This window comes from Carassius auratus, chromosome 9 (assembly GCF_003368295.1).
Source record: "Carassius auratus strain Wakin chromosome 9, ASM336829v1, whole genome shotgun sequence".
Taxonomy (NCBI): Eukaryota; Metazoa; Chordata; class Actinopteri; order Cypriniformes; family Cyprinidae; genus Carassius; species Carassius auratus.
In genome coordinates, this window is record NC_039251.1 from 4902018 (window position 1) to 4928868 (window position 26851).

A 26851-nucleotide genomic window follows, 5' to 3' on the forward strand; every position below is an offset into this window, starting at 1 on the left:
AGATGGAGCAGCAATTACTACACGGAGCCGTAGTTCACTGACAAGCCACGCAACAGCTTTCATAATCGCAGAAAGATTTTTTGGATTCCATAATTGTGTGATTATATAGTCAGCAATCTTTTTTTGCATAGCTTGTCAGAGAACTGCAGCTCTGTGTAGTAAATCCTGCTCCATCTTTTACATTGTGGTAAAAAAAATATAGCCAGAATGCACAGTAAATCGTAAAGTGTCTGCTAAATGCATAAATGTAAATGTATGGAGATTTACTACTGATCACAGAACCGGCTTGAGCAGATCTGCATGACAATCACATTTGATCAATCGTACAGGGCTATAAAAAATAATTTGGTATAAAAGCAAGTTACTCTTTTTATAGGTGCAAAGATGAGTAGTGGTAATATTTATTTTGTAAATGTGTCCCATCAGGTAATGAAAAGTCTGACACGCACTTGTGGGCTTCATCCTCACTTGAACACAGGAAATACGTCATATAAGCAGTCAAGTGCTCAAGTGTGTGTATTTGGATGAAGGGTTACGTGATCACAGTGTTTTGAAGGCACTTTAAACGTCTGTCTGATCTAATGCAGATTTTTCCTGAGCACCGAGGGCTCCTCCAGCCGCCGGCAGCTCTTCAGGTGAGATCACGTGTGTTCGTGTCCGTTTCTCTGTTTGCAGAAAACACTTAGCAAACTGGACCAAACAGGTGAAACGTGTTAGAAGTTTTAAGAAATGTGTCATTGTTTCAGTAACTGTATGAATGGTGTCATGGCAAAATCAGTCCAAATGCATCATTTATAGTGTGTTTGCAATCAAGAAAATCTGCAGGAATGCAGGCCACTGATTGGTCCGTTCTGTGTGCAGTGTGTCCACAGTGGGCCTGTTTCCACGCCAGTGTTTGACATGTGAGCTCAATAAAGCTCACTGCACGTTTTTCAGTGCTGACTTCAGCCCCGCTAATCAACACGTCCTGCTGCACTGCAAAGGTATGATGGCGTCTATTATTTACTCTTATAGTGCTGACCTTTCACCCCTTGTCAAACTAGCACAGGCTGTGGTTGAAGTGTTTGGTTTTCCTGCAGGTCCAGGAGCGCCGACAGTTTTCATACACACTCTGAACACGGCCAGTGCGTCTTCATTATTTGCATTAATTCTTCTGTACATCTTTCCACTGTGTTCTGCGTTAAAAACTCTAATCATGTGTTGTGTTTATGTCTCTTCAGATTATTATGTCCTGGAGAATAACTTTGTGCTGAGAGCTGCTCTCAGATATAAACGCATCCAGTTGCTGGAGTACAGAAGCGTCCAGACTGACCACTTTGGTAACACAGCTCAGTTAGTGCTGGAGCTCCTGCACGGAAACACACTCTAATGCCCTTCAAGATATTTGATAGATCTTTTGTCTGTTCTTCATGTGATTTTACAGAATTGCCGCTGAAGATCTCCTATCCACCTGATTTCTCTGAGTCCCGCACTTACGCCCTTCTGCTGATGATGTAAGATCTGTGTGAGTGTGTGTGTGTGTATGTTTTTGTGACATATGTGTGTGAGTGAGTGTGTGTGTGTGTGTGTTATATTTTGTCTGGAGGACTGAGAGAAATACACATCATATGACTGGAGAATTAGAACATTTCTCTTTGCTCGACCATAAGAGTCAGTGAAAGACTCGTCTTAAGCAGAAATTGTGTTTGTGGATTTGGAATTGAACTACTGGTTTCGTCTGGTCAGAGGAGAACTGACCCCAACTGAGCCTGGTTTCTCCCAAGGTTTTTTCTCCATTCTGTCACCGATGGAGTTTCGGTTCCTTGCCGCTGTCGCCTCTGGCTTGCTTAGTTGGGGTCACTTCATCTACAGCGATATCATTGACTTGATTGCAAATAAATGCACAGACACTATTTAAACTGAACAGAGATGACATCACTGAATTCAATGATGAACTGCCTTTAACTATCATTTTGCATTATTGAGACACTGTTTTCCAAATGAATGTTGTTCAGTTGCTTTGACACAATGTATTTTGTTTAAAGCACTATATAAATAAAGGTGACTTGACTTGACATGGCATTGTCCCTCATCCAGATCACTGAAGTCAGAATCTCCTTCATCTCTCCTCTGATCTCTGCTCATTGTCTGCATGTCACACCATTTATAAGCTTGACGTAAAGCAACTGGACATTTAATAGACATTTCCAGGAGCACCTGCAGTATTTCTGTCTCTGATTTTCTCCACTGAATCATCTGACCTGTACACTGAGACTCTCATTGTTTGGGTTTTTAGAATAAATAACAGATGCTGATATACAGCAGTGATGCAAACATTGTGATTGGTAGTTTGCCCTAAACCAATATGTCAGTAACAAGCAAATTCTCTTTGAATTGTCATGTTTTTTGGAAATGTTTGTGGACTACTTTCACATATACAAATACCTCTATGCTTTACTTACAGTGGACAGAGGTTTTGTTCATCTGGCACTGTTAGACCTGTTCATTTGCATTGGTTCACGGGGGTCTTTGAGTAGTTTTGATTTTAAACCCTGTGATGTGCAGATAATGAGGATTTTTAAAGAGAAATATCCACTGAACAACTCTCTGTGAGTAGATATGGTTTTAGATATGTTTCTCAGGCTGAATTTGAAAGGTGCTGCAAACACACTTGACCAGATCCAGGAGTGGAATGTATTTTATATCAGACGTAGATCACGAAGGCTCGAAGATGGAAGTGAGAACACGCTGATGTGTTTCGTCTGTGTGTCAGTGATGCTGGTCATCAGGCTAAAGAGCAGTCCTGCACCAGTCTTAGTGTTGATCAAGGTTTTCTCTGTGTTCATCAGTGACACTGCCCCCGGTGGTCAGCAGGTGAATGACCGTTACTCACTGGACTGGGACTCGGTGCTGGTCAGTTCAGACAATGTCATCGTAGCTCGTCTGGACGGCAGGGGAAGTGGCTTCCAGGGTCAGAAGGTGTTACAGGAAGTGCACAGGCGCCTGGGATCCGTGGAGCTGCAGGATCAGCTGCTCGCCGTCGAGTAAGAACAGTTACCTGCTTTTCTCCTTCTGTCAGTTGATCAGAATGACACAATGCCACTCTCATGCTCTGTTTGGGTGATCTACACACATGGTGGTGAATAGGTATACACCAATATCAGTATTGTCCTGATACTGGGCTCCTGTACTTGTACTCTTAAAAATGCCCCGATACCAAAAGCTGATGCTACATAGTGTGGTGTGTACAGAGCTGTGTCCAGAAAAAGAAACACCGATAACAGAACAACAGGGATTAGAATGAAGTGATTAGAGATTAAGGATGTCTATGAAGTACATGTAAGTAATTAATACAATTCAATAAACATTCAATATTCACTCCTGTATAGCTGATGTGCACGAGCTGACAAGCAGAGTGCGCAAAGTGGATTGAGTGAAAATCTCACAGTTCATCACTTGATAGATTGTAGTTCGGTTGGAAATGTCTAAAGCAAGCAAGCAAAACAGTGTACAGGTTACTAGAGTTATTTGAGAGCGAGCGAGAGAGAGAGAGAGAGAGAGAGAGTCAGAGAGCACTCACTCCTGTTGCATGATCTTGATTGCTTTTCCCTCCATTAGCACATGCATCTGAATTTAAACTAAATAGTAAATATAAAACAAACAAAAATTATAGGGGCCTTGACAATAAACAACATTTATATTAAACCTCAAGCATACACGATTACGGCAAAAGTGAGATTAGCAGACTGTGTGAAATGCTCTGGGCTGGAAGTGTCTTCTGCACCAATGCAAACATGTGTATGTTTAACTTGCTTTAAAGTTATGTTTTTTATTTGTACACGAAGGTCCGCGTATAGTGTGCGTGATGCAAATGACATCACCAAAATAGTACGTATAATGTATAAGGAGTGGATCCCTGCATCACAGTATTGAGCTGCTGCAATGGAGCATATCTAATGCACATTTAGATGAACAGTGAAAGTAACAAAAGCTTATACAGGTATAATTAAAGTCTGGAAATAACTAAAAGAAATATCTGTTTGCTAACTGAAGCCAACGAACATGATTGTTCTTCTTCTTCTTATTATTATCATAATTATTATTTTGTCTCTGTACCCAATATTTGTAAAATAATAATAATAATAATGTGAAAATACAGCTAATCAGCTAATACCAAAAATGAAAGCATCAGTATTGGACTCATTCTGAAAACAGTTGTATCGGTGCATCCCTAGTTGTGAAACATGCTAAGGCTGTCAAGCTTTTCTTCCAGGTACCTGCTGAAATTGCCGTACATCGATCGAACCCGGATTGGTGTGTTTGGCAGGGTAAGACTCAATCAAGTCAAGTCAAGTCTGCTTTATTGTCCATTCTTCCACATGTACAGTACATACATACAGAGTGCATACAGATAACTTTAACAGTAGAGCCTAAAATCTAGATCATATATAAAATGTAGATACAACTTTACAATAAGGGAATGTAAAAAAGACATATAATAAAAATAAAGTAAAATAAAGCAGCGCAAGGCAAAAGTTCGGGAGTGAGTTCAGCTTCCTGGATGAAGCTGTCCTTCAGTCTGCTGGTCCTGGCCTGGAGACTCCACAGCCTCCTCCCTGATGCAGCAAGCTGAAGAAGCTGTGTGATGGGTGAGTGAGTGGGATCACCTGCGATGCAGAGGGCTTTGCGGGTGAGACGAGTTCTGTAAATGTGCTGGAGGGAGAGGAAAGACATACCAATGATCTTCTCAGCTGCTCTCACTATGCATTGTAGAGTCTTCAGCTCTGCAACAATATCATTGGGTAATTATACTGTAATTATACATCACTCTCGGCTGCTGTAACAGAAGAAACACAGATGAAAACCGTCAGGTATTTAAACCCCTGTGTTTGTGTCGTTCTGCAGGGTTATGGAGGCTATGTCGCACTCCTGCTGATTAAATCCACGGAGAACCTGTTTAAATGCGCAGCAGCCGTGTCACCTGTAACGGACTGGAGTCTGTATGGTAAGTTACTGATGATATTGTGATTATGTGAGGCTTTGCACTGATGTGTATCACGAACCTCAGAAACAGTTTCACACTAGTGACTCTGTGGTACTTTGAGAGAATCTGACCTCACTTTTTGTTCCTCCCCCTCTCCCCATCCCCCCTCTTTCATTCCTCTGCGGTTGTCAAGGGCCAGTGTTAATAAATCTAGATTTAATTTAAATAGACAATATAGTCACTTCGTTTCATCACAGAGCGCTGGGCACTTTAATGCGCTGTATGTTTAATTGGCCACATTCATACTCAAAGCTGGAGGGCGCACTCATACAGAAAGTCCAAATACTGCCGCTCCATGTATAAGGGCAATTGCGAATCTTGAAAGTGAACTAAAATGAATCTTGCATTCAAAGCAGTTTTGTGGCTCCTGATGCCTGCAATTTATGGACATTGTAATTACCCAATGATATTGCTGCGACAGACATGATTAAAATATGTATTTTCCTCCCATCTCCTATTTATTCCCTTGAGGGGTTCCTTACACATCATAACCATATATTTGTCATTATTAAAATATATATTAAAAGTATTTTATAAGAGTTATTGTAAGGTTATTGTCCAGCAGTGTATTTTATTTCTTAAAGAGATAAAGGTTTTTTTGTTTGTTTTCTTTTTTGTCAATTAGACATACATAAATAAATATTATTAGGCCTATTATTATTACTACATTCGACATTTCTGTCCCCCTCACTTCTAAAATGATTGCCACTACCCATGCCCGGTAACATAACTGAATATAACACTTTAGCTATATGCCATGTTATCTTTATTTGGGAACAATGTGTTGCGGCTCCACGTTAATTTTATTTGGTGGGAAAGGGGTCAAAATGGCTCTTTTGACTCGAAGGATGGAGAGCCCAGGATAAGAGGATATTCGCCTAATTCTGCATTTAAACGGATCCTACTGTTTTGGCTAATTTTAGGCCTATTTCCAAATTGCCTTTCCTTTCTAAAATTTTGGAAAAGATTGTCTATTCCCAGCTCATGGACTTTATAAATGAACATAATATTACTGAGATTTTCCAATCCGGTTTTAAAACATTACATAGCACCGAATCAGCACTTTTGAGAGTCTTTAATGAAATTTTTTTAGCTACTGACTCTGGCCACTGTGTTGTCCTTGTACTTTTAGATTTGACTGCTGCTTTTGATACAGTAGATCATGAAATACTGATTACTCGTTTTGAGCAGTGGGTGGGCATCAGTGGTACAGCGTTAGAATGGTTTAGGTTCTACTTGTCCCAGCGAATTTTCTGTGTTGGCCTTGCTGACTATGTTTCCTCGACTGCTCCCTTGTCACATGGGGTGCCACAGGGCTCTGTGCTTGGCCCTCTCTTATTTTCTATCTATCTACTCCCACTTGGTTCAATTCTCAGGAAGCATGGTATTTATTTTCATTGCTATGCAGATGACAGTCAGATCTATGTCCCTCTTAGAAAGTCAGACTCCTACTGTGTTAAGCCTCTGCTAGCATGTTTACATGACATTAAGGCCTGGATGTCTCTTAATTTTTAAAATTTTAATGAAAAAAAGACAGAAGTAATGGTCTTTAGTGGTAGTGGCACTTCTGTGACCCCGTTGGTTGATCTGGGTTCCTTAGCACAATATCACAAGCAAATTATTACTAATCTAGGGGTAAAGGTGGACACTGACCTTAAGTTTGAAAACCAGATTAAAGCCGTAGTGAAGTCCAGCTTTTTCCACATAAGGCAGCTGGCAAAAATTAAACTAGTCCTCCAGAAACAGCACTTTGAGACAGTAATTCACGCCTTTGTGACCACTCGGCTGGACTACTGCAATGCACTTTATTTGGGGGTTAATGGGTCCTCCATTGCCCATCTGCAACTGGTTCAAAATGCTGCTGCTCGTCTTTTAACTGGCACAAGAAAGTATGAGCACATTTCACCTATTTTAGCTTCACTCCACTGGCTGCCTGTGCATTTTAGGATTCAATTTAAACTACTCTTATTTGCTTTTAAAGCCTTGAATGGCCTTGCCCCACCGTATCTCGCCGAGTTGCTGCACCCCTACAACCCAGCCGCTCTCTCAGGTCAGCTGACCAGCTGCAAACCTTGTGTTATTTAAACTGTGCTATATAAATAAAGCGGATTGGATTGGATTGGATAAACAATTAATTCTCTGCTGGTGGCTCATTCTACAAGACAGTGACCATCTGATCTGGATTAAGAATTTGAGAATAATGTTTAACAATAATAATAATTTGCATGATTTTATGTGATATGAGCTAACCGATCCGACACTTTTTTCCTCAGTTGGTCAGATAAAACATGGCAGACTTGCTTGCTTACTGGTTTAGATGTCAATATCCGGTGAAAGTTCTTATTAGGGTCATATATTCCAAGACGTAGGCTAAGATCTGTTATTGTGAAGTACAGTAAATATCCACACTGGTGCCACACGTTCACCTCAAAACATTAGATTCATCCACACTGGAGCTGTGCCGGAGCACAACCCACGCAAGGAAGATAATTAGGGACAGCTGCAATTTTCAAACAGAGATGGCGACAGAGAGGCTACATTTACCGACTGCAGCTTTACATTTATGCATTTAGTACATGCTTTTATCCAAAACGACTTATAGTGCATTTCTCTCTATACATTTTATTTATTTATTTATTCATTTTTACCAGTATGAGTGTGTCCCTGGGATCCACAGGAACAATGTTAAATATTAATGGAGGTGTCTATACAGTGTCATTTATAAATAAATCTCTCTCTCTCTCTCTCTCTCTCTCTCTCTCTCTCTCAGCCTCGGCCTTCTCTGAACGCTATCTGTGTTTCCCTCTTCAGGACGACAGCAGATATCAGGTTGGTGCTGGCTAGTTGTTTTGGACTGAAATGTGTTTGAGATGTTAGTGACAGACTGTGTGTCTCTAGTTCTCTAGTGTGCTGCAGAATCCACAGGGTTTCAGAGAGCAGACACTGATGCTGCTGCACGCCACTGCAGACGGTCAGTTACAGTGTGTGTGTGTGTGTGTGTGTGTACAGGTGCATCTCAATAAATTAGAATGTCGTGGAAAAGTTCATTTATTTCAGTAATTCTACTCAAATTGTGAAACCTGTGTATTAATTAAATTAAGTGGACACAGACTGAAGTAGTTTAAGTCTTTGGTTCTTTTAATTGTGATGATTTTGGCTCACATTTAACAAAAACCCACCAATTCACTATTCATTATTCACACTGAGTTGAATTGCTGAAATAAATGAACTTTTCCACGAGATTCTAGTTTATTAAGTGTGAGTGTGTGTGTGTGTATGCATGAGTGCGCGAGCGGACGTGAGTGTGTGTGTGTGTATGCATGAGTGTGCGAGCGGACGTGAGTGTGTGTGTGTGTATGCATGAGTGCGCGAGCGGACGTGGGCATGTTTTTGTCTCATATCAGGACACAACTCTGTATAATGTCATGGGTATGACACAGGTATTACAAGGAGAGGGTGACTTATGAGGACATAACCCATGTCCCCATTTTTCAAAACACTTATAAATCATACAGAATGAGTTTTTTTGAGAAAGTAAAAATGCACAAAGTTTCCTGTGAGGGTTAGGGTTAGGTGTAGGGTTGGTGAAGGGACATAGAATATACAGTTTCTACAGAATAAAAACCATTACACCTATGGGATGAACACACCTTACACAAACGTGTGTGAGTGTGTGTGTGTGTGTATGCATGAGTGCGCGAGCGGACGTGAGTGTGCGTGTGTGTGAGTGTGTCTTGCTTGTTACTCTTGTAACTTTTTTTGGATACTTGACTTGATGGCGCTACATTCACAATAGAAATGACCTCTCATAGCGGATCATATGATAATTTGACTCAAATTCTTTTTCCTGTAGCTAATGTTCACTTCCAGCACACGGCCGAGCTCATCAAGAACCTGGTGAAGGTGGGAGCGAATTACACACTGCAGGTACTGAACGCTGACGATGGACATGTGTTTCAGAATCAGTGTGTCTGTGTTTGTCAGTGCTTGACTGTGGCCTTGTTTGTTGATGGTTTTCTGGATGGTTGTTCTTCAGATTTATCCAGACGAAGGTCATTTCTTATCCAAGAGCAGCCAGCGGCATGCAGCTTCAACACTGAGCAGCTACTTCAGATCCTGCCTGCAGGAGGATATGCTTCCCATCAGTGAGGAGGAGGAGGAGGAAGAAGAGTAGAGTGAAGATGAGATGCAACACAGAAGCATCTGCTGACACACACACATACACACATCAGGACAATAAAACACACTGGACAAGCATCCAGAGAACACTAATATAAACAGAGAGAGCCAGGAGTGTGTGTGTGTGTGTTTGTGTGTGAGTGTGTGTGAGTGTGTGTGTGGGTGTGACAGAGAGTTTCTGGCCTATGGATCATTATCGCTGGAAATGGATTTGAATATTTCACATATCATAAGTCACATTTTTTTGGCGGATGCATTGGCCGATCACAGCACAGACTGCCCGGTGGAGCTGCTTCAGTCAGCCATTGCATGGTCCTTTTACTCAGCTTCACTTCTTTTGCCACTCTCTGTCCCTCTCTGTATGTTGTCGCCTTCCAGAGGAGCTGCGTTTCTTACCGTTTCTTCATTCACTGAGAAGAAGCCTAATTCCAACCGTTAAAGCTGGAGGATATTTGTCGAGAGAGCAACGCCCCGCCAGCACACGTGCATGATGCTGTGTGTAAGTGCAGTGCATTGTGGGATGGTGCTGCTGTGTGCTGGACAGAAGAGGGTGCACAGATGTGTTTTTGGACATTCATCAGACAGATCCACTTAGACTGTTTTGGATCAGTTTATTTGTATAGCTGACTGTTTAGTTTTACTGTTGGTGGGGGGTTTGGGTTGATTGTTATTGTCTTCTCATTAAAACAGTCATGTCTATAAATAAACAGCTAGTCCCAAAACAGCACAATTTCATTTTGATGGGCTATATTTTACCATCCGAGTCACACAGCCAGACCATCAGCTGGATCTAGTGCTGGCATCAGAATGACGGACACATTCACAGATGGACTGGAGGGAATGAATGCAGCATACTTCAGCCCAGTTTTTGGAAAAAGACACGCTTTGATTTTTTATTACTTTGGATGTCTGTTATTTCTTTAAAATAGTTGGGACAAGGTTGCTAGATCAGGAATCTGTCCTGGGCCTGTTGGTGTCACTCTAAAGCTGTCTGACCTTGCTTTCTTTGGCAGCGAGCAGTGACCATTCTCAAACTCATAACTGTTGATCATAAAATATTTCCAAATCTGTAGGATTGTCCCTGTAACTCATCCACTGGCCTTGGAAAGATAAATGAATACTGACACAAAACCATCAAACTGCTGCTTAATTTAACATGTCAAGTAGTTTATATCAAGACTGGATTGCTGAATTCCTAGCCAGTGGCAGTGGAAACATTTACATGGGTTTCGTGCTGAAAATGATTCACTATGAACCTGGTTATACACATAAAGCAAATTGCATTGTCTAAGTCATGTCACCAATACAGATGTGTCATTACAGCTTCACAGTGTTAATCAAGAAACTAGTGGGTGACACTTTAGAATACTGTTCCATCATTAATGAATAACCACAAGAACACATGAGTAACACAATATTAGCACTCTCGTAACTTCTAGTATCTAACAAGAAACTAAGGTAACACTTTAGAATACTGTTCCATCGTTAAAGAATAACTACACAGGAACAAATGACTAATGCACTATTAACAAGAAACTGATTAATGATTAAGTAATAGCACTCAGGTGAAAATGGTAGTTCACTATTAGGTAATCAATAACTGCTATTTTTTCATATATCCAGGAGAATTACTAACAACTACTGTATACATGTTAAATTATGCATAAAGTATAATTAATTCTAAAATGAAGATCATGGTAACCCACTAGTAATGACTCAAGTATTACCAAATCCTTCTAAACATAAAATAGATAACATTAGAAATACAATAGCGAATGTAGATTCTACAGCGCCTAACACTCTAACACTACAGCGTCATCCATCGCACCCAAAGATAAACTGCAGTGCTTTACAAATATAGGACAGAAAGAGCTAAATAAACTTATCACTGTATCTAAACCAACAACATGCTAATTAGATCCTGTACCCACTAAATTACTGAAAGAGCTGTTACCTGTAGCCGAAGAACCGCTTCTCAATATCATAAACTCGTCGTTATCTTTAGGTCACGTCCCAAAACCATTCAAGCTGGCGGTTATCAAGCCTCTTATTAAGAAACCAAAACTAGATCCTAGTGAACTGGCAAATTATAGGCCTATTTCAAATCTTCCATTTATGTCTAAAATTTTAGAAAAAGTTGTGTCTGCTCAATAGAGCACCTTCCTGCATAAAAATGATCTGTATGAAGAATTTCAGTCAGGTTTCAGGCCCCACCATAGCACAGAAACTGCACTTGTTAAAATTACAAATGACCTGCTCCTTGCGTCAGATCAAGGCTGCATCTCATTTCTAGTCTTACTTGATCTTAGTGCTGCGTTCGACACCATAGATCATGACATACTCATAGATCAATTACAAAACTATACAGGTATTCAAGGGCAGGCTCTAAGATGGTTTAGATCCTACCTGTCCGATCGCTACCATTTTGTTTACTTAAATGGGGTGTCATCTCATTTATCATCAGTAAAATATGGAGTGCCACAAGGATCCGTCCTAGGTCCCCTTCTATTTTCAATATACATGTTGCCCCTTGGTAATATTATTAGAAAATACAGAATTAACTTCCACTGTTATGCTGATGATACTCAGCTATATATCTCAACGAGACCAGATGAAACTTCCCAATTATCTAAGCTAACAGAGTGTGTTAAAAATGTAAAAGATTGGATGACAAATAATTTTCTCCAATTAAATTCGGATAAGACAGAGATATGAATTATTGGACCAAAAAACACTACACAGAATCTTGTAGATTACAATCTGCAACTAGACGGATGTACTGTTACTTCCTCTACAGTCAGAAATCTGGGTGTTATATTAGACAGCAATTTGTCTTTTGAAAATCATATTTCCCATGTTACAAAAACTGCATTCTCAAAAGACACTATGCATGCAGTTTTTGTAACATTGAATAACGTTACTGTTATTAATGTTTAATGATTATACTACGGAAAACAAATATTTTTCTCATGGTGGTATCATATGACTCCTGAAGACTTGGAATAAAATGCACAAAGTAATTAACTACGTTTATTGTGCGTTTTCATGTTAGGTGAGCAGCTGTGCATGGAAAAAAAACAATTAAGTGCTGATTAAATGGTGGCAGAGTGTTCCTTTTTTTTATTTAAAAAGATTAAGTTCAAGCTTGTTTAAAGTGATGGAATGAGATGGATCATGTAACAGGAAGATCTGCAAATGATATGTAACATATTTAGAAGTGATGAATAGTTTACACTTTAGATTAGAGGATGCAGAAAGCTTTGTAAATTATTTATTCATGCGTTTACACATCATCTATGACAGGTGTTGAACACTTTGTAGTGTGTACTAAGTACTGACTGGTGAGGGTATAGACAGCTGTCTTCTCTGACACACATGGATTCTTCAACTCTGTGCACCTGATGTGAGCTTCAGTGGAAGGTAAAAGCGGTTGAGAGGTTCACTTCATTACTAGATCCACACACTCCACACAGAACACAAGTCTGTGCTGATGAGAGAAAGGATTTAACACAAGCGACTGGAATCACCTAACTAGAGCATTTATAAATGTTTATCCACATCAAAACAGATGAGTTACTCTTCTTAAAAATAGTGCTTAAGCCTACCTGCATGTGTGTGCTTTTGAACACAGACCAGCAAACAAATTCGCCAATAGAAAAAAAAAAAAAATCATATATTCACAAGATAACGATTATGGGTTTTCGTAATGTAAGGATTTACATCTTTAAGGATCTTTAAGGATTTAACTGTGGGTCGTTTTAAAAAAGTAAAAAAAAAATAAATAGAAAATATCACAATAAAACCGTCACAATAAAAGGGCAGCTGTTTCTTCAACAAGACCACAAAAGGAGCATCAACATCAAAATATTTACAGATAGTAGACAGTAAACCTGTCGCAGTCAGTCATATCTTTGAAGTTGTTGCGCTTGTTATAATGTCATAGGTCTCATAATAACTTAAACATAGATTGCATTCATACTCAACAAGGTGACGCTATGACTATAATCAAATACGGGCATGTTGATGTGTTCACATTAGAAGTAATCGCTGTCACTTCAGAAAACTTGTGCACATCCCTAGTCCTACTATGCATTATGTAGCTGTTGTTGTAATGCTTAAATATAACAATTAATTTGAAATAACCCAATAAATAAATTTAATAATTCTTACTGTTTGGGATTTAAGACAAGTCTGCTGCCATCCTAAATTCAAGAAGTTATTTACGATGATTTTTAAGAGAAGAAAATGGCAGTTAAGAAGAAATACATTCTTAAGAATGTTTCATGAATCCGGCCCCAGGTCTTCTTCATTTGGAATGCCCCATATTACTCCTTGAGTTCCCCTTCTTCCATTTATTACTTTTTTATCCTCTACCTTCTTTTTACTTATGTTTCCAATGAGTAATCCTAATAGCACACATACATTGGGCCAACGTCGACCCGATCTACAAAATTCCATCAGCACAATGTTGCTCTGGGAGCGTTTGCTAATCCAGAATATGCTGCAGCGAAGTCGGCCTCTGATCGGAAATGCTCTCCGGCAGATGTTGGGAAGATGCAGTTGTAAATCTCCACTCTGCATGGACTTGGTTCACCGCTACGGATACTCATAGTTACGGACCACTGGCAGCTACCACCGCTCGTAAATAATAAAACAATACACACCACTCTCAAGAACAGCTTTATTAATATTTTCATTTTTTCATATTTCATGTACAAATACATTAACATTTACCAGTTGCTTTGATCAAAAGTGGATATTTCATGATTATTTGTAGTCTCTTGAAAATTAACCATTATTTTACTACAGCATTTGCAGTAAAAAATTGGTAAAAACAAAATCAACCATAATTTTACTACAGTCACCATGGTGTAACTATGACTGTTGCAGTAAAACCATAGTAACTACAAAAATAACTAGTTTTGTGTTCAGTTAACATTACCCTTCAACATATTTAAGAGGTAAGTAAAAAAAAATACAATCCATTGTTTCAGTGTTGGTAACATTTGTAAAAGAACAATGTTTATTATTTCTCCGATACCATTTATTTGCCAGCAAAACTGATCCAAAACAGCATTTCTTTCAAAACTTGTTTCTATCAACCTATTTGCCACAGGTGTTTAAAGTATAGCATTGGCTATACAAATATTTGTGGGAAAAATGGGTCATTCTGAAGAACTTATTGAATTCAAGCTGGGTAGTCTATGACAGGGCTATTCATTTAGTTTAATTTGAGGGCCAGATTATCGTATTGAAAGTTTGAAGGGGGCCAAGGGGGTTAGTGGCGACCCCAATGCATATTCAGCAGTAAAACAAATTAATATTAATATTTTTTTTTAAAAATCAATCAATAAAATAAAACTAATCACACATTTTCTGTAATTAATCGTGACTAAATGATTACTAATATATTGTCAATTCACACTGAACCTCCAAATGAATCAAGAAACAGCATAAAGATGGTATATTTTCAATATTTCATGACTTCTCTTTATAGTCTCATTATTATTATTTTTTTTTTGATAATACAGCTGATGATGTCTCTATTAAACACATCTTCCCCTTTAGCCATTAATTATAGCCATTCAACATTACAGTATAATTAAGTGTTATTTTTTTAACATTTATCTAGGCTCTGAAAAATATAACAAATCTTAATTGAATGTAAAACAATCTTCACATAAACTATATAGATTTATCTTTTTGGGGAATTCGTGGTCTAGTGGTTAGAGAGTTTGACTCCTAACGCTAGGGTTGTGGGTTTGAATCTCGGGCCTGCAATACCACGACTGAGGTGCCCTCTGAGTGTGCACTTTGGATGGGTTAAATGCAGAGCACGAATTCTGAGTATGGGTCACCATACTTGGCTGAATGTCACGTCACATTTTTTTTCAAGCAACAAAAGTTAATCAGCGACTAGAACAGTCGAGTGATTTCTCTTTTTCATTTTCGTGATTTCCATCAATGACAGACTTTCTACAAGCTTCACTTTAAAAGCAATTATTTTTGACAAACATCAGGTTTTCTCCCAGCTCTTTACGATTATTTTGGACTTTAGAACTCATTTAAGGCTGTGTTTAAAAAAATAACTCACCGAAACTGAGTGTTTTGACATAATTGTGTGTTTTTGTCATTTGAAGTGCCACTGGCACGCTTGTCTGAAGTGGCTAGCCAGCATACGTTCAGCCAAATGCAAGACTTTAAAACTATACTGCATTTGATAATTACCTTCGTCCAGTCTGCACTATTTCTGCATTATGAAGGATAACACTGTCTTTATACTCTATTTAAACTGTGGATATCTCATAACTCACTCTCACAAGCTGAAGAGCTACCACTGGCATTAATATCAGCACAAAGACTGTGCAATGAAGGTTCATGAATGGGTTTCAATGGCTGAGCAGATGCATGAAGCCTAACATCACCAGTACAATGCCAAGTGTGGCATCGAGTGAATAAAGCACACAGACACTGGACTCTGGAGCAGTGGAAACCTGTTCTGCATAGAGACCAATCACCTGCCTAACTGCATTGTGCTGACTGTAAAGTTTTCTGGAGGAGAGATGATGGTACAGGGCTGTTTCTCTGTTGGACTCTGCTCCTTATTTCTACTGAAGTAAAATCTAAATGATTCAGGATGCAAAGACATTTTAGACAATGCTGTGCTTCCAGTTTTGTAGGTACAGTTTGAGGAAGGCCCATTTTATTCCAGCATGTCTGTGACACAGTGCACAAAGCAAGTGTCACAAAGATGTGGTTGGATGAGTTTGTTTTGACCCTGAGGTTTCTCTACTTCAGAGGGAGAGCCCTAAGATTCAAGTTAAGGATGGACTTTTATATCGAGTTGTGCAGAGATCAGACAAAAGGGTGTGTCAGTTGGTACTGCCTGGCAGATACCGATCTATGGTTCTAAGAGCCATGCATGATGATATAAGTCACTTTGGAGCTGACCGTACCCTGGAGCAAATTAAAGACCGGTTTTACTGGCCCGAATGGGTTTTGAAATCACACAGTACATTAAAACTTGTGGCAGGTGTGTGGCTAGAAAAATCTTACCCCAAAGATCTGCACCCTTGCAACATATCAAAAGTAAAGTCCCTTTGGACCTGGTGTGTATGGACTTTTTGTCGATAGATCCTGATGCGAAAGGCATCTCAAATGTGTTGGTTGTCACTGACTACTTCACGTGATATGCACAAGCCTTTACTACAAAAGATTAAAAGGCTTTGACAGTTGCAAAAGTGTTGTTTGATAACTTTTTTGTACATTACGAACTGCCAACTCAAATTCATTCTGACCAAGGGCGTGATTTTGAAAGCAGAGTGATCAAAGATCTGCTGGGAATGCTCGATGTCCGTAAGTCAAGAACGTCTCCATACCATCTGCAAGGGGATGCACAACCTGAAAGATTCAACCTCACATTGTTGTCCATGTTGGGAACCCTTGATTCAGACAAAAAAAAAAAAAGTCAGAATAGAGTCATAAGCCAGCTTGTGCATGCATATAATTGCACCCAAAATGAAGCCACTGGGTTTTCCCCCTATTTTTTAATGTTTGGAAGAGAGGCGAGGTTACCCATTGATCTGTGCTTTGGTATATCCCCACATGATAAAGAGTAGGTAAAATACCACCAGTATGTAGACAAGATGAAGCGTGAGTTGAAGAGTGCATATCAACTGGCAACATCGGCAGCTATTAAGAACCACCAGTGGAATAAGAGACTTTATGATGCTAGGGTCAGAAATCAAACTCTTGAAGTTAATGATAGAGTGTTAATATGTAACTTAGGGATCCCGGGCAAACACAAACTAAAAGACAGGTGGAATCCTTTACCTTACCAGGTGATTGGGAAACTTCCCAACTTGCCTGTTTATCGTGTAAAGCCAGAACAGGGTCCAGGTGTTGTAAAGACCATGCACCCTGACCATCTTTTGCCCATTGGTTACATGATGAGATTGCCGTCCAACTAAGAGACAAAGACCAATAACATGAGCATCTCAGGTTGAAAGGATCGAAGAGACACATGAAAGCAGTCAGACACAGAATGTATAAAACATTTGTGAGGGCTGGGCCTCTGAATCAGACTATGAGGATCGTTGTACTTTGCCTCAGTTTATTTTTGAGTATTCGGGGTTGAGAGACAGATTGTCTAAACCTAGTAAAAACTTATCTGTGCAAAATGAAACCGCTTCGGCTGATGTCCCGGTTCCTGATGTACCTGGGGAAGAAGACGGACAAGATGAGTTAGTTCAGAGAGAAGCAGAAATTCCTTTTTCACCTGTCCATGAGCCTGGGGTGGAATCAGGACTAGAGGGGGGAGATATCCCTTCTTCTAGTTGTGGCCAAGTAGTGTAAATATAACTTGTTTATATTTTGCATTAAAAATGTTCATGGCCCCTTTAAGAAATCCTTTTTTTTTCTCGTGATACAATTCACTTGCGCTGAAATGCGTGCACGCGACCAGAGAAGCCATTTTGATTGTACAGAGGAGCTCCACGTGGTTGTGCGTGCATTGATCGGATGTACTGCGTTTTATAATCCTCTTTCTTGGTAAATATTATTCACAATATCTTTATTATGCACAAATAAGTTCTGAAGTGGAGTTTAAAAGAACATTTGGTTTGTACATTTTTTTGTTATAGATTTATTTGTAGTGCATGTGTGACGAGTGAACCTTGTGGTGATTGGTAAAGGATTGGGTATGTACATTTCATGATTTATGGTGTAAAATACTGATGCCATGCTTATTTGATAGATCTGTGATGTATATAGTATAAATCTTTGGTTTAAAGCATATTTCTGATACTGCTTGATTAATATGTGAAACGTGGGTGGTGGCTTTGTTAATGTGATTTTATTTCTCTTGTACCTCAGCCACTGCCGTATTCTAGTTTGTGTTTTCGTATTTCAATGATCTTGAACATTTCTTTTGTTGGATAAATCGATTTACATCTGATCTGTTGGAGTACATTACACTGTGTATCAGTTTGAATATTCTGTGGATTAGTGCATTGATCTACGGGTTGAAATTGAGTTTTGTTTTTTTGTGACATTTGATTGTCATCCTCAAATTTGCTGTAAACTGTTTCCATGATTTCTGTTTTATTTATTTTTTTGTTTAATTGGTGAAATCAAATTATTTCCTTGTGAAATCTTTTTGATCAAGGCAAACTTTATTTCTTAATTAGACTTTTATCAGTTTAATCGTGCTCCCATTGACTGCTGTCACCTACTTTAAACAGCAATCAGAATAAAACCCTGATTACAAAAAGCATAGTTAGCTTCTGGTGTATATTTCTTCCAATACACCTGGTTACATTTTATTATGGATGGGGATGAGGAATCTGCTTGTGAACGTAGAGCACAGAGGAAAGTAAAACCTGTCATCCGCCTTAGCTATGATGAACCTGGATACCCGACAGATCAACCAATAACAATAATACATAGAAGTATGATAATTCAAATCTCTTAAACTTGAGTAATAAAATAAGTTTTTACTGTGCATTGCATTCAGATGACTTGCTGTGATTTTCTTTAAATATAGTAATGTCTATGTAACACATGCAGAATTGGAGTCTGATGGGGACATCCAGACCTTTTAGGAGGGGGAGGATGTAGCCCTGGCGGGTAAAATGAACAATATTGTTGCTCACAATATTAATAATTTTTTTTGTTTTGTTTTCTTTCTTTAAAGTACTGAGATTGTTATAGTTTGTGTGAAATGGACACAGCAAAAACGTGGTTTCAATACATGTCTATTTAACTTGATGTGTTAACCTGTGTTCAGCTCGAAGCCTGATTTGTGTTGTAACATGCCTGTTTTCTGAGAGGAAAATGTGATTGGTGGGAGGGTTGAACCTGGGGCGTAAGAGTTTTTTTTTTTTTTTTTTGAACGTTGGCTGGAGAAAAAAAAGATCTGCTAAGATGTGCACGCTGAGTGTTGCTCGCTGTTTCTTTTAGTTATGCTTTTGTTTAAAGTGTAGTTTTCTCTCGACACCGTTAAGAACTGAAGTATCGAGAGACTGTCGAGATCGCACATCATTATGTAAGTTTAATGAGTCAAGTTACTCTCGGTTTGTGTGCTGCGTTTGTTCATCGCAGGAGGATGGATTTAATTTTTTTTGCCCGTTTAGGTTACTGAACATTGAACAAGATTGGTATTGAACTTAATGTTTGTGGTTGAACTATGTGGTAAACATTGTGCCAATGAGTGTTTAAAATTATGAATATTGTGTGAATACCACCGTTATATATTTGAGTGAGTAGTAAACACATTTAAGTGAATTATGTTTTTTTCTTTTTTTCCATATTTGAATGCTGTAGGAAAAATCATTAGAGTTGTGAGATTTTTCCCACGAAAGCTGTCTTGTGTACTGTGATGAGTGGGGCAGGGCCGAGAGCCGTGGGATCTGGAGCGAGGCCAGTGGAGTGATTGAGAAATGAGCGACACCTGCTCGACCCACGGCTCTCGAGTCCCACAGAGGAGATGGAGGGATATAAAGCAGGAGCGACGACAGTGAAGGACGAGAGAGGACCAGGCCTGGATTTTAGTTTGTGTTTGCTTTTTATTTGTGTGCGACAGTCGTCCGCGAGGGGCTGTTGCACTGTTTTGTCTTTATTTTGTAAATAAAGTTTCATTTTGATTGTCCGCCGGTTCCCGCCTCCTCCTTCCCGTGATCATGGAGTTTTATTTGTTACATGTACATTTCTGGAAAGCTTAGTTGTTTTACTTATTTTTATGTTTAAGAACTAATGTATACATCTACAGGGTTACCTTGTTAATTGAAATAATACAAGTAATTTCACATTTTGAAGAATGTAATTTTATTTTCATTTAATTCATACTGATGTAAGTTTTCCTCACATTAATTTAAATTGATCACATTTCATTAGGCTAAAAGAAAATTAAAGGATCCATTTTGTTAATTTTCAGTCTTGTTGTTTGTTTGTTTTTACAGATCACAGAGACAGGTGAAGTAATCTATCCAGACAGCTGGTTGAAACTAGATCAGTTTATAGAGCTATTCTACGAACCCAGAGCCCTCTTCCTCCGTAAAGTGAACCGAGTGCTACACATGCATTTATGACCTCAAGGTTAGATAATTCTATTGAACTACTGGTTTCGTCTGGTCAGAGGAGAACTGGCCCCCCAACTGAGCCTGGTTTCTCCCAAGGTTTTTTTCTCCATTCTGTCACCGATCAAGTTTTGGTTCCTTGCCGCTGTCGCCTCTGGCTTGCTTAGTTGGGGTCACTTCATCTACAGCGATATCGTTGACTTGATTGCAAATAAATGCAGATACACTATTTAAACTGAACAGAGATGACATAACTGAATTCAATGATGAACTGCCTTTAACTATCATTTTGCATTATTGACATGCTGTTTTCCTAATGAATGTTGTTCAGTTGCTTTGACGCAATGTATTTTGTTTAAAAGCGCTATATAAATAAAGGTGACTTGACATGTGCAGTGACAATAACGTTGAATCTAATATAATCTATTAACCAGTATTCTCTTTACAGTATTCTCTTTACAATATTCTCTTTACAGTTTCTGGTTAGTAATTCATCTTTTTAGATTTAGTCATACTTTAATCAGTAGTAATGGGTTACCGTGATCTTCACTTTAGAATACTGATCCAAATAATTAGTAATTTCTTCAGAAGGATGTAGTAACACTTAAGTCATTAACCTAACATATATCTCAAAAGCTGCTTCATTAATCTCTAGTGGGATACCATGCAGCAGCGAGGGTTGTCTTCAATGAGCCAAAAAAAAAGCTCACGTTACTCCTCTCCTCATCAGGTTACACTGGCTACCAGTAGCTGCTCACTTCAAATTCAAGATACTGATGCTTGCCTACAAGACGACCACTGGCACTGCACCAACATACCTAAACTCACTGGTTAAATCTTATTTGCCCTCCAGAAGTTTGCGCTCTACAAGTGAACGACAAGTTCATCAAACAACTGCAGTAAGAATATCTCATCAAGTCATCCAGTTTTTTATATCGACTATGCATTCTGTTAGTTTTTCAAATTATAACCGTGAAAGCTAACACCATGTTTCCTGATAATATCTCCCGAGGGTAACATGTAAAGCATGAAAAGTAATGTTTCAGTAGTGTATGAAATGCCGCCATACCCAGTTAAATAAAATATATAGCATTATTAAATGTACAATTTAAAATAAAAAAGTAAACATTTATGGATCAGTACTTTTTCATTTTACTTAAATACAATAATAATAATAAAAAAACTATACTTTTGTACTTTCACTGGAGTTAAATTAAAAAAGCAGTACTTAATACTTTTACTGGAATAATATTTTATTAGGGTATTTGCACTTTTATTCATTATGTACCAGCCAATTGTTAGTGCACTGTAAAACCCGACAAGTTAACTTAACTCAAACCGTTTGAGTAAACAGATTGCCTTGATTTAAACCATGTAAGTTTTAAAACTTTGCATTCAAGTAATTAAGTGATTAACTAAGTGCTGATTGAACATTAGTGATGAACAGCTGCTGTTAACAAACAGAATCACTGAAGAAAAGAGAAACACAAGAACTACAACTGACTTCAGACACAGCCTTAGATGAAATCAACTGAAATAAAATACATGAAATCTCTCAAGATCTGATTAAACAACCCCACAAACAGCATCACCAGCTCCACTTATTAATAACCAGACTGACTTTATTTCTGTCAGACGTCTACAGAAGATCTTATTGAGAATGAACTAAGGTTTAGATGTTGATTTATTGTTTCATTTGAAGTAACCATGTTAGAGATCAGTGTTTGCTTTAGTTGGGATCTTGACCCTTGATTTCTGTCTTAGTCTTTTCTCTGGCTGTTATAACCATGTGTTTCTAAAACACATTTGTTGTAACTCAAAAGCCCAGAAAAAAATGCCGTCAGGTGTTAACCTGTACCTAGGTGTAGATTGTTATACTTTATATTGGTGATGATAATTATTCATTATTATTCACAATTATTGATCTGTACAGAGTCTAATCTTGAATGAAATAGATGTTGGGTAATTTGTAGAAGTGGACCTAGTAAAAATGACACTAAGAGCCAGTGGTTCTGGCAATTTTTAATATAAAAATTACTTTCTAAACATTTTCTATGCCAGTAGTTGGTCAAACACAGACATTAATAATCAGAATATGAACCTCTACAATGGTGACGAAAAAAACATGCTGCAGTGCATGCTGGGTACTATCGTAGTACAGAAACTCATCCATGGCTCCCAGCATGCTCTGCAGCATTTTTTTTATGGTCACCATTGTTGAGGTTCATATTCTGATTATTGTTGTCTGTGTGTGACTAATTGACACCGTAGTATAACGGTGTATAAACTGATTATCACAGAACTACTGGCTCTTAGAATCACTTTTACTATAATCAATCAAATTACACAACACCTGTTTCATCAGAGATTAGACTCCAAGCAGTTAAATAATTGATGATTATCATCACCAATATAAAATATAACAACCTTCACCTAGATACAGGTTAAGCCCTGATGGCATTTCTTCTGGGCTTTTGAGTTACAACAAATATGTTTTAGAAACACATGGTTATAACAGCCAGAGAAAAGACTAAGACAGAAATCAAGGGTCAAGAGCCCAACTAAAGCAAACACTGATCTCTAACATGGTTACTTCAAATGAAACAATAAATCAACATCTAAACCTTAGTTCATTCTCAATAAGATCTTCTGTAGACGTCTGACAGAAATAAAGTCAGTCTGGTTATTAATAAGTGGAGCTAGTGATGCTGTTTGTGGGGTTGTTTGTGGGGGGAGTTTTCATGTTCATTTTTTTCAGTTGATTTCATCTAAGGCTGTGTCTGAAGTCAGTTGTAGTTCTTATGTTTCTCTTTTCTTCAGTGATTCTGTTTGTTAACAGCAGCTGTTCATCACTAATTAAGAATTATCACTCAGTTAATCACTTAATTGCAATGTATATCTTCTTTCAGTGAACTCAACTGAATTAAGTTCAGAGTACTCATAACTGTTAGTTTTTTCAACTTAAATGGTTTAAGGCAATCGGTTTCCTCAAACGGTTTGAGTTAACATAACTTAAGGATATCTGTTTACTCAAACTGTTTGAGTTAAGTTTACTTGTCTGGTTTTACAGTGTGTGATCAACCTGTGCAATGGTAGACACAGACTCAATGGAGCACAGGAAGGGTTTGCTCACTTTGGTGTTTGTTTGACAGGTTTAACACACACAGGATGGAAAGAACAATATCAGGAGTCCTAATCTGAGAGAGAGACGTTTCACTCTGACCTGATCACATTGTTTATTGACAGCGCGAGCGTTTGCTGATATATGGCAGGTGTATTACTGTATAACTGTCTCTTTGTCTGTCTCTCAGCAGAACTCATGTATACGGTGGAGCTGGCTGGAGGTTTGGGAGCCATTCTGCTGATGTTGATATTTTTGGTGTCCATTTATAAGTGTTACAGAATTGAACTCATGCTCTTCTACAGAAATCACTTTGGCAGTGAGGATGTGGATGGAGGTAAGGAATATTATAAAGAAGTTCCAACAATCTAGATAGAGCACTGTAGTATTCATTATTAATATTATTTTCTTGAGCTGTTATAGTTGATCAGTTCTCCTTCACAATACAGTAATTCGTGAAGAGGCACAAGGCATTAAAATGCTTTAGTGACCCAATGCTTGGTCAGCTTAAGAAATATATATATATATTTTTATATATATAAAATAAGTCAAGTCACCTTTATTCATAGAGCGCTTTAAACAAAAAGGATTGCGTCAAAGCAGCTGAACAACATTAATTAGGAAATAATGTCAATAATGCAAAATGACAGTTAAAGGCAGTTCATCATTGAATTCAGTGATGTCATCTCTGTTCAGTTTAAATAGTGTCTGTGCATTTATTTGCAATCAAGTCAAGATATCGCTGTAGATGAAGTGACCCCAACTAAGCAAGCCAGAGGTGACAGCGGCAAGGAACCGAAACTCAATCGGTGACAGAACGGAGAATAAAACCTTGGGAGAAACCAGGCTCAGTTGGGGGGCCAGTTCTCCTCTGACCAGACGAAACCAGCAGTTCAATTCCAGGCTGCAGCAAAGTCAGATTGTGCAGAAGAATCATCTGTTTCCTGTGGTCTTGTCCTGGTTCTCCTCTGAGACAAGGTCTTTACAGGGGATCTGTATCTGGGGCTCTAGTTGTCCTGGTCTCTGCTGTCCATTTGGTCTGGATACGTACTGGATCCGGGTGACTGCAGTGACCCACTGACTTGGATACAGATTGGATCTGCTGGCTACGGTGACCTTGGAATAATTAGCGTATGCCATTCTTCTAATGATGTCACTGCAGTCACCCAGCATCCGTCATGTTTGCACATTGGGTGGATTGTATTAAGGTGAAATAACAAGATTGAGGGACTCAGTTGGGGAGGGGTTGTCTTTTGGTTCTGTATGTATTATTGTTTGTTTTTTTATGCTTGGATTTTTGTTTCTTTCTGAAAGATTTGTCCAGTAATGGATATTATTGGTTGTTGTTTGATAATAATTTATTAATAAAAAAAGAAGAGCCAGACTTAAAAAGGAAAAATTGGGCAATACTGGGCCCAGAAATAGCATTAATCCAATCCATACTCTAATCCTAACTCTCAGAGAATGAAAAACAGGAAATAGCCTTAAATAATTTATACCTCAGTATTAACCCTCATAGAATGAAGGGCAGGGAATAGCCATGATCCATTCCATGCTCTTATCCTAACCCTCATAAGACGAATGGCTGGAAGTAGCCCTGAACCAATCCACACTCTAATCTTAACCCTCATAGAATATAAGAGCAGGGAATAGCCCTGTTTTAGTTTTGGGGACAGCTTCACATAGGGCTGGGTGGCTCAGTGGTAGAGTGATGGTCTTTGGACGAGGAGACTCAAGTTTGTGTCCCGATTATGGCAGGTTCATTTTTTACTGGGCAGTAAAGGCCTGGAGGATATGTATCTGGCAACAACTGATGGGGTTATCAGATCAGATGGCCCAGTAGTACAATACTGGGCTTTGGACGGGGAGAACTGGGTTTTTGGTCCCGGTCATTGCATGTATTGTCCATTGGGTGGTGAAGGATATCTACTCAACCATGATTGATCAGTTCCTCTGCCCAGGTGGTTGGGTGATGTAAATTTTGCCATCCAATGGGGAGACCCGGGTTTGGTTCCCAACCAGGGCGGGCAATCTATTTTTTTTTTCCGCATCAGCAGTGCCCAATTGTCCCAGGAAAGAGAGATGGGGGGTTCCAAAAGTCTTCCAGTTCCAGGCTTTCCCAAACTAGGGAATGGAAACAGAAGGAGTTGTGAACTTTCAAATAAACCGAGATAGCATCAGGTCGGAAGCAGGATGAGAGGAACTGGAAGGAAGGGGAAAGGTTGTGTGTGTGTCGGTGGTGTGTGGGGGGTTGGAATGGGGTTTTTAGGGATGAGGGGATTTATGACTAAGAGTAAACTAAATATAATGAATTTCAGGGGTCACCACGGACGTGGTGACTAGGACAAGGTTGGGGATGCATGAAAGATACAAGAAATCTCCAAGGCAAAAGTTCATGCATCTGACGGTTGTCCTGGTAAGGATTATGTCTGTTCAGTTCTAAAATGTGTGAACTTTGAAGAGGGGTGGACTGGTAGAAGCTTGGTGTACAGAAATGTGCACCCGCCAGTCTCGCACTCTCGGCCTGACGAGAAAGAGCGGGAGGTTTAAGTTTGCGGTTGGGCTTTTTTCAGGTGACCCGGATACCTTGCGGTGTTAACGAAGGGTCACTTGCACGGTGAGTATCTAGCCTCCCTGGGTCCACTTGGACAGCACGCAGGGCAGGTGGCCTGGGGCTAAGGTGCCTTAATTGGAGCCCAGTCTTCTATGGGGCGTAACATTTGCTAAGTACTTTTGTTGCACAAGGTGCGGGGTGGGAGGATATAGAGGTGGGATAGGGCTAGTGTAAGAGTCCATTTCAGGATTTTTTTCTCATGGGTTTATAAAAAGGTGTACTCTGACAGCCGGGGGAGGTTGTAGTATAAAACAGGGGATCGAGAGTGAGAGATTGAGATGCCAACAGTAGCATTGTGGATCCTGTGGATGTTGAATTAGCAAATTGACTAAGAGACACACAGGTCTGATTACCCTGGGCAGGTCACTCCGGAGGAGAGTGTCAAGCGTTTAAAGAACCAAAACGCCTGATGATCCAGGAGTACGTTTTTGACAATTTGCCTTCAACGTTTCTCCCTATGGTTTTCCTGGGAAGACTAGGAAAGGCTGAAAGGGCCCAAGTTAGCTGAGATTGTAGTTCAACCAAGTGGGCACTGGCAACCTTAGGTCTGGGGTTTGGGTTATTATAAGGAGCTGCACTGGTGAAATTGTTAATTAGGGTTAAACATATGGGTTTCTGACCAGATAAACAGAGGGCGCATCCCAGCGGGGAGACATATTTTTCAAGGGTCCCAGGGGTTAGTAACTGGGGAGAATGCCAAGTTGGTCTCGAGTGCTAGGGCTGTCGTCTGGTATGCAAGATGGGATCTAAGTGGTTTGGAGGCAGAGAGATTGGTTGGAAGAAAGGGGATGGACAATCTGGGAGGCTGAAGTTCTGTAAATCTATAAGGAGATATTGGA

General features: G+C 39.2%; 2 protein-coding genes across 10 annotated transcripts in view; one reads left to right on the forward strand and one right to left on the reverse strand.

Moving 5' to 3' along the window:
- LOC113109186 (inactive dipeptidyl peptidase 10) overlaps positions 1–9923 on the forward strand; it is a 91488-nt gene extending 81565 nt beyond the window's left edge. For 3 of the 4 annotated variants that reach the window (XM_026272833.1, XM_026272834.1, XM_026272835.1), the window contains exons 15-26: positions 588–635; positions 862–983; positions 1080–1124; positions 1221–1319; positions 1424–1493; positions 2829–3023; positions 4253–4307; positions 4885–4984; positions 7794–7852; positions 7922–7994; positions 8877–8950; positions 9060–9923. In XM_026272833.1, the coding sequence (XP_026128618.1) occupies positions 588–635; positions 862–983; positions 1080–1124; positions 1221–1319; positions 1424–1493; positions 2829–3023; positions 4253–4307; positions 4885–4984; positions 7794–7852; positions 7922–7994; positions 8877–8950; positions 9060–9197 (1078 nt within the window). In that variant the 3' untranslated portion in view covers positions 9198–9923. The remainder of the gene's footprint in view (positions 1–587; positions 636–861; positions 984–1079; positions 1125–1220; positions 1320–1423; positions 1494–2828; positions 3024–4252; positions 4308–4884; positions 4985–7793; positions 7853–7921; positions 7995–8876; positions 8951–9059) is intronic. The other variant, XR_003292859.1, reaches the window with a different exon arrangement.
- The window catches only part of LOC113109177 (NACHT, LRR and PYD domains-containing protein 3-like), a 1077877-nt gene that overhangs the window by 990825 nt on the left and 60201 nt on the right, over positions 1–26851 (reverse strand). The window lies entirely within an intron of this gene.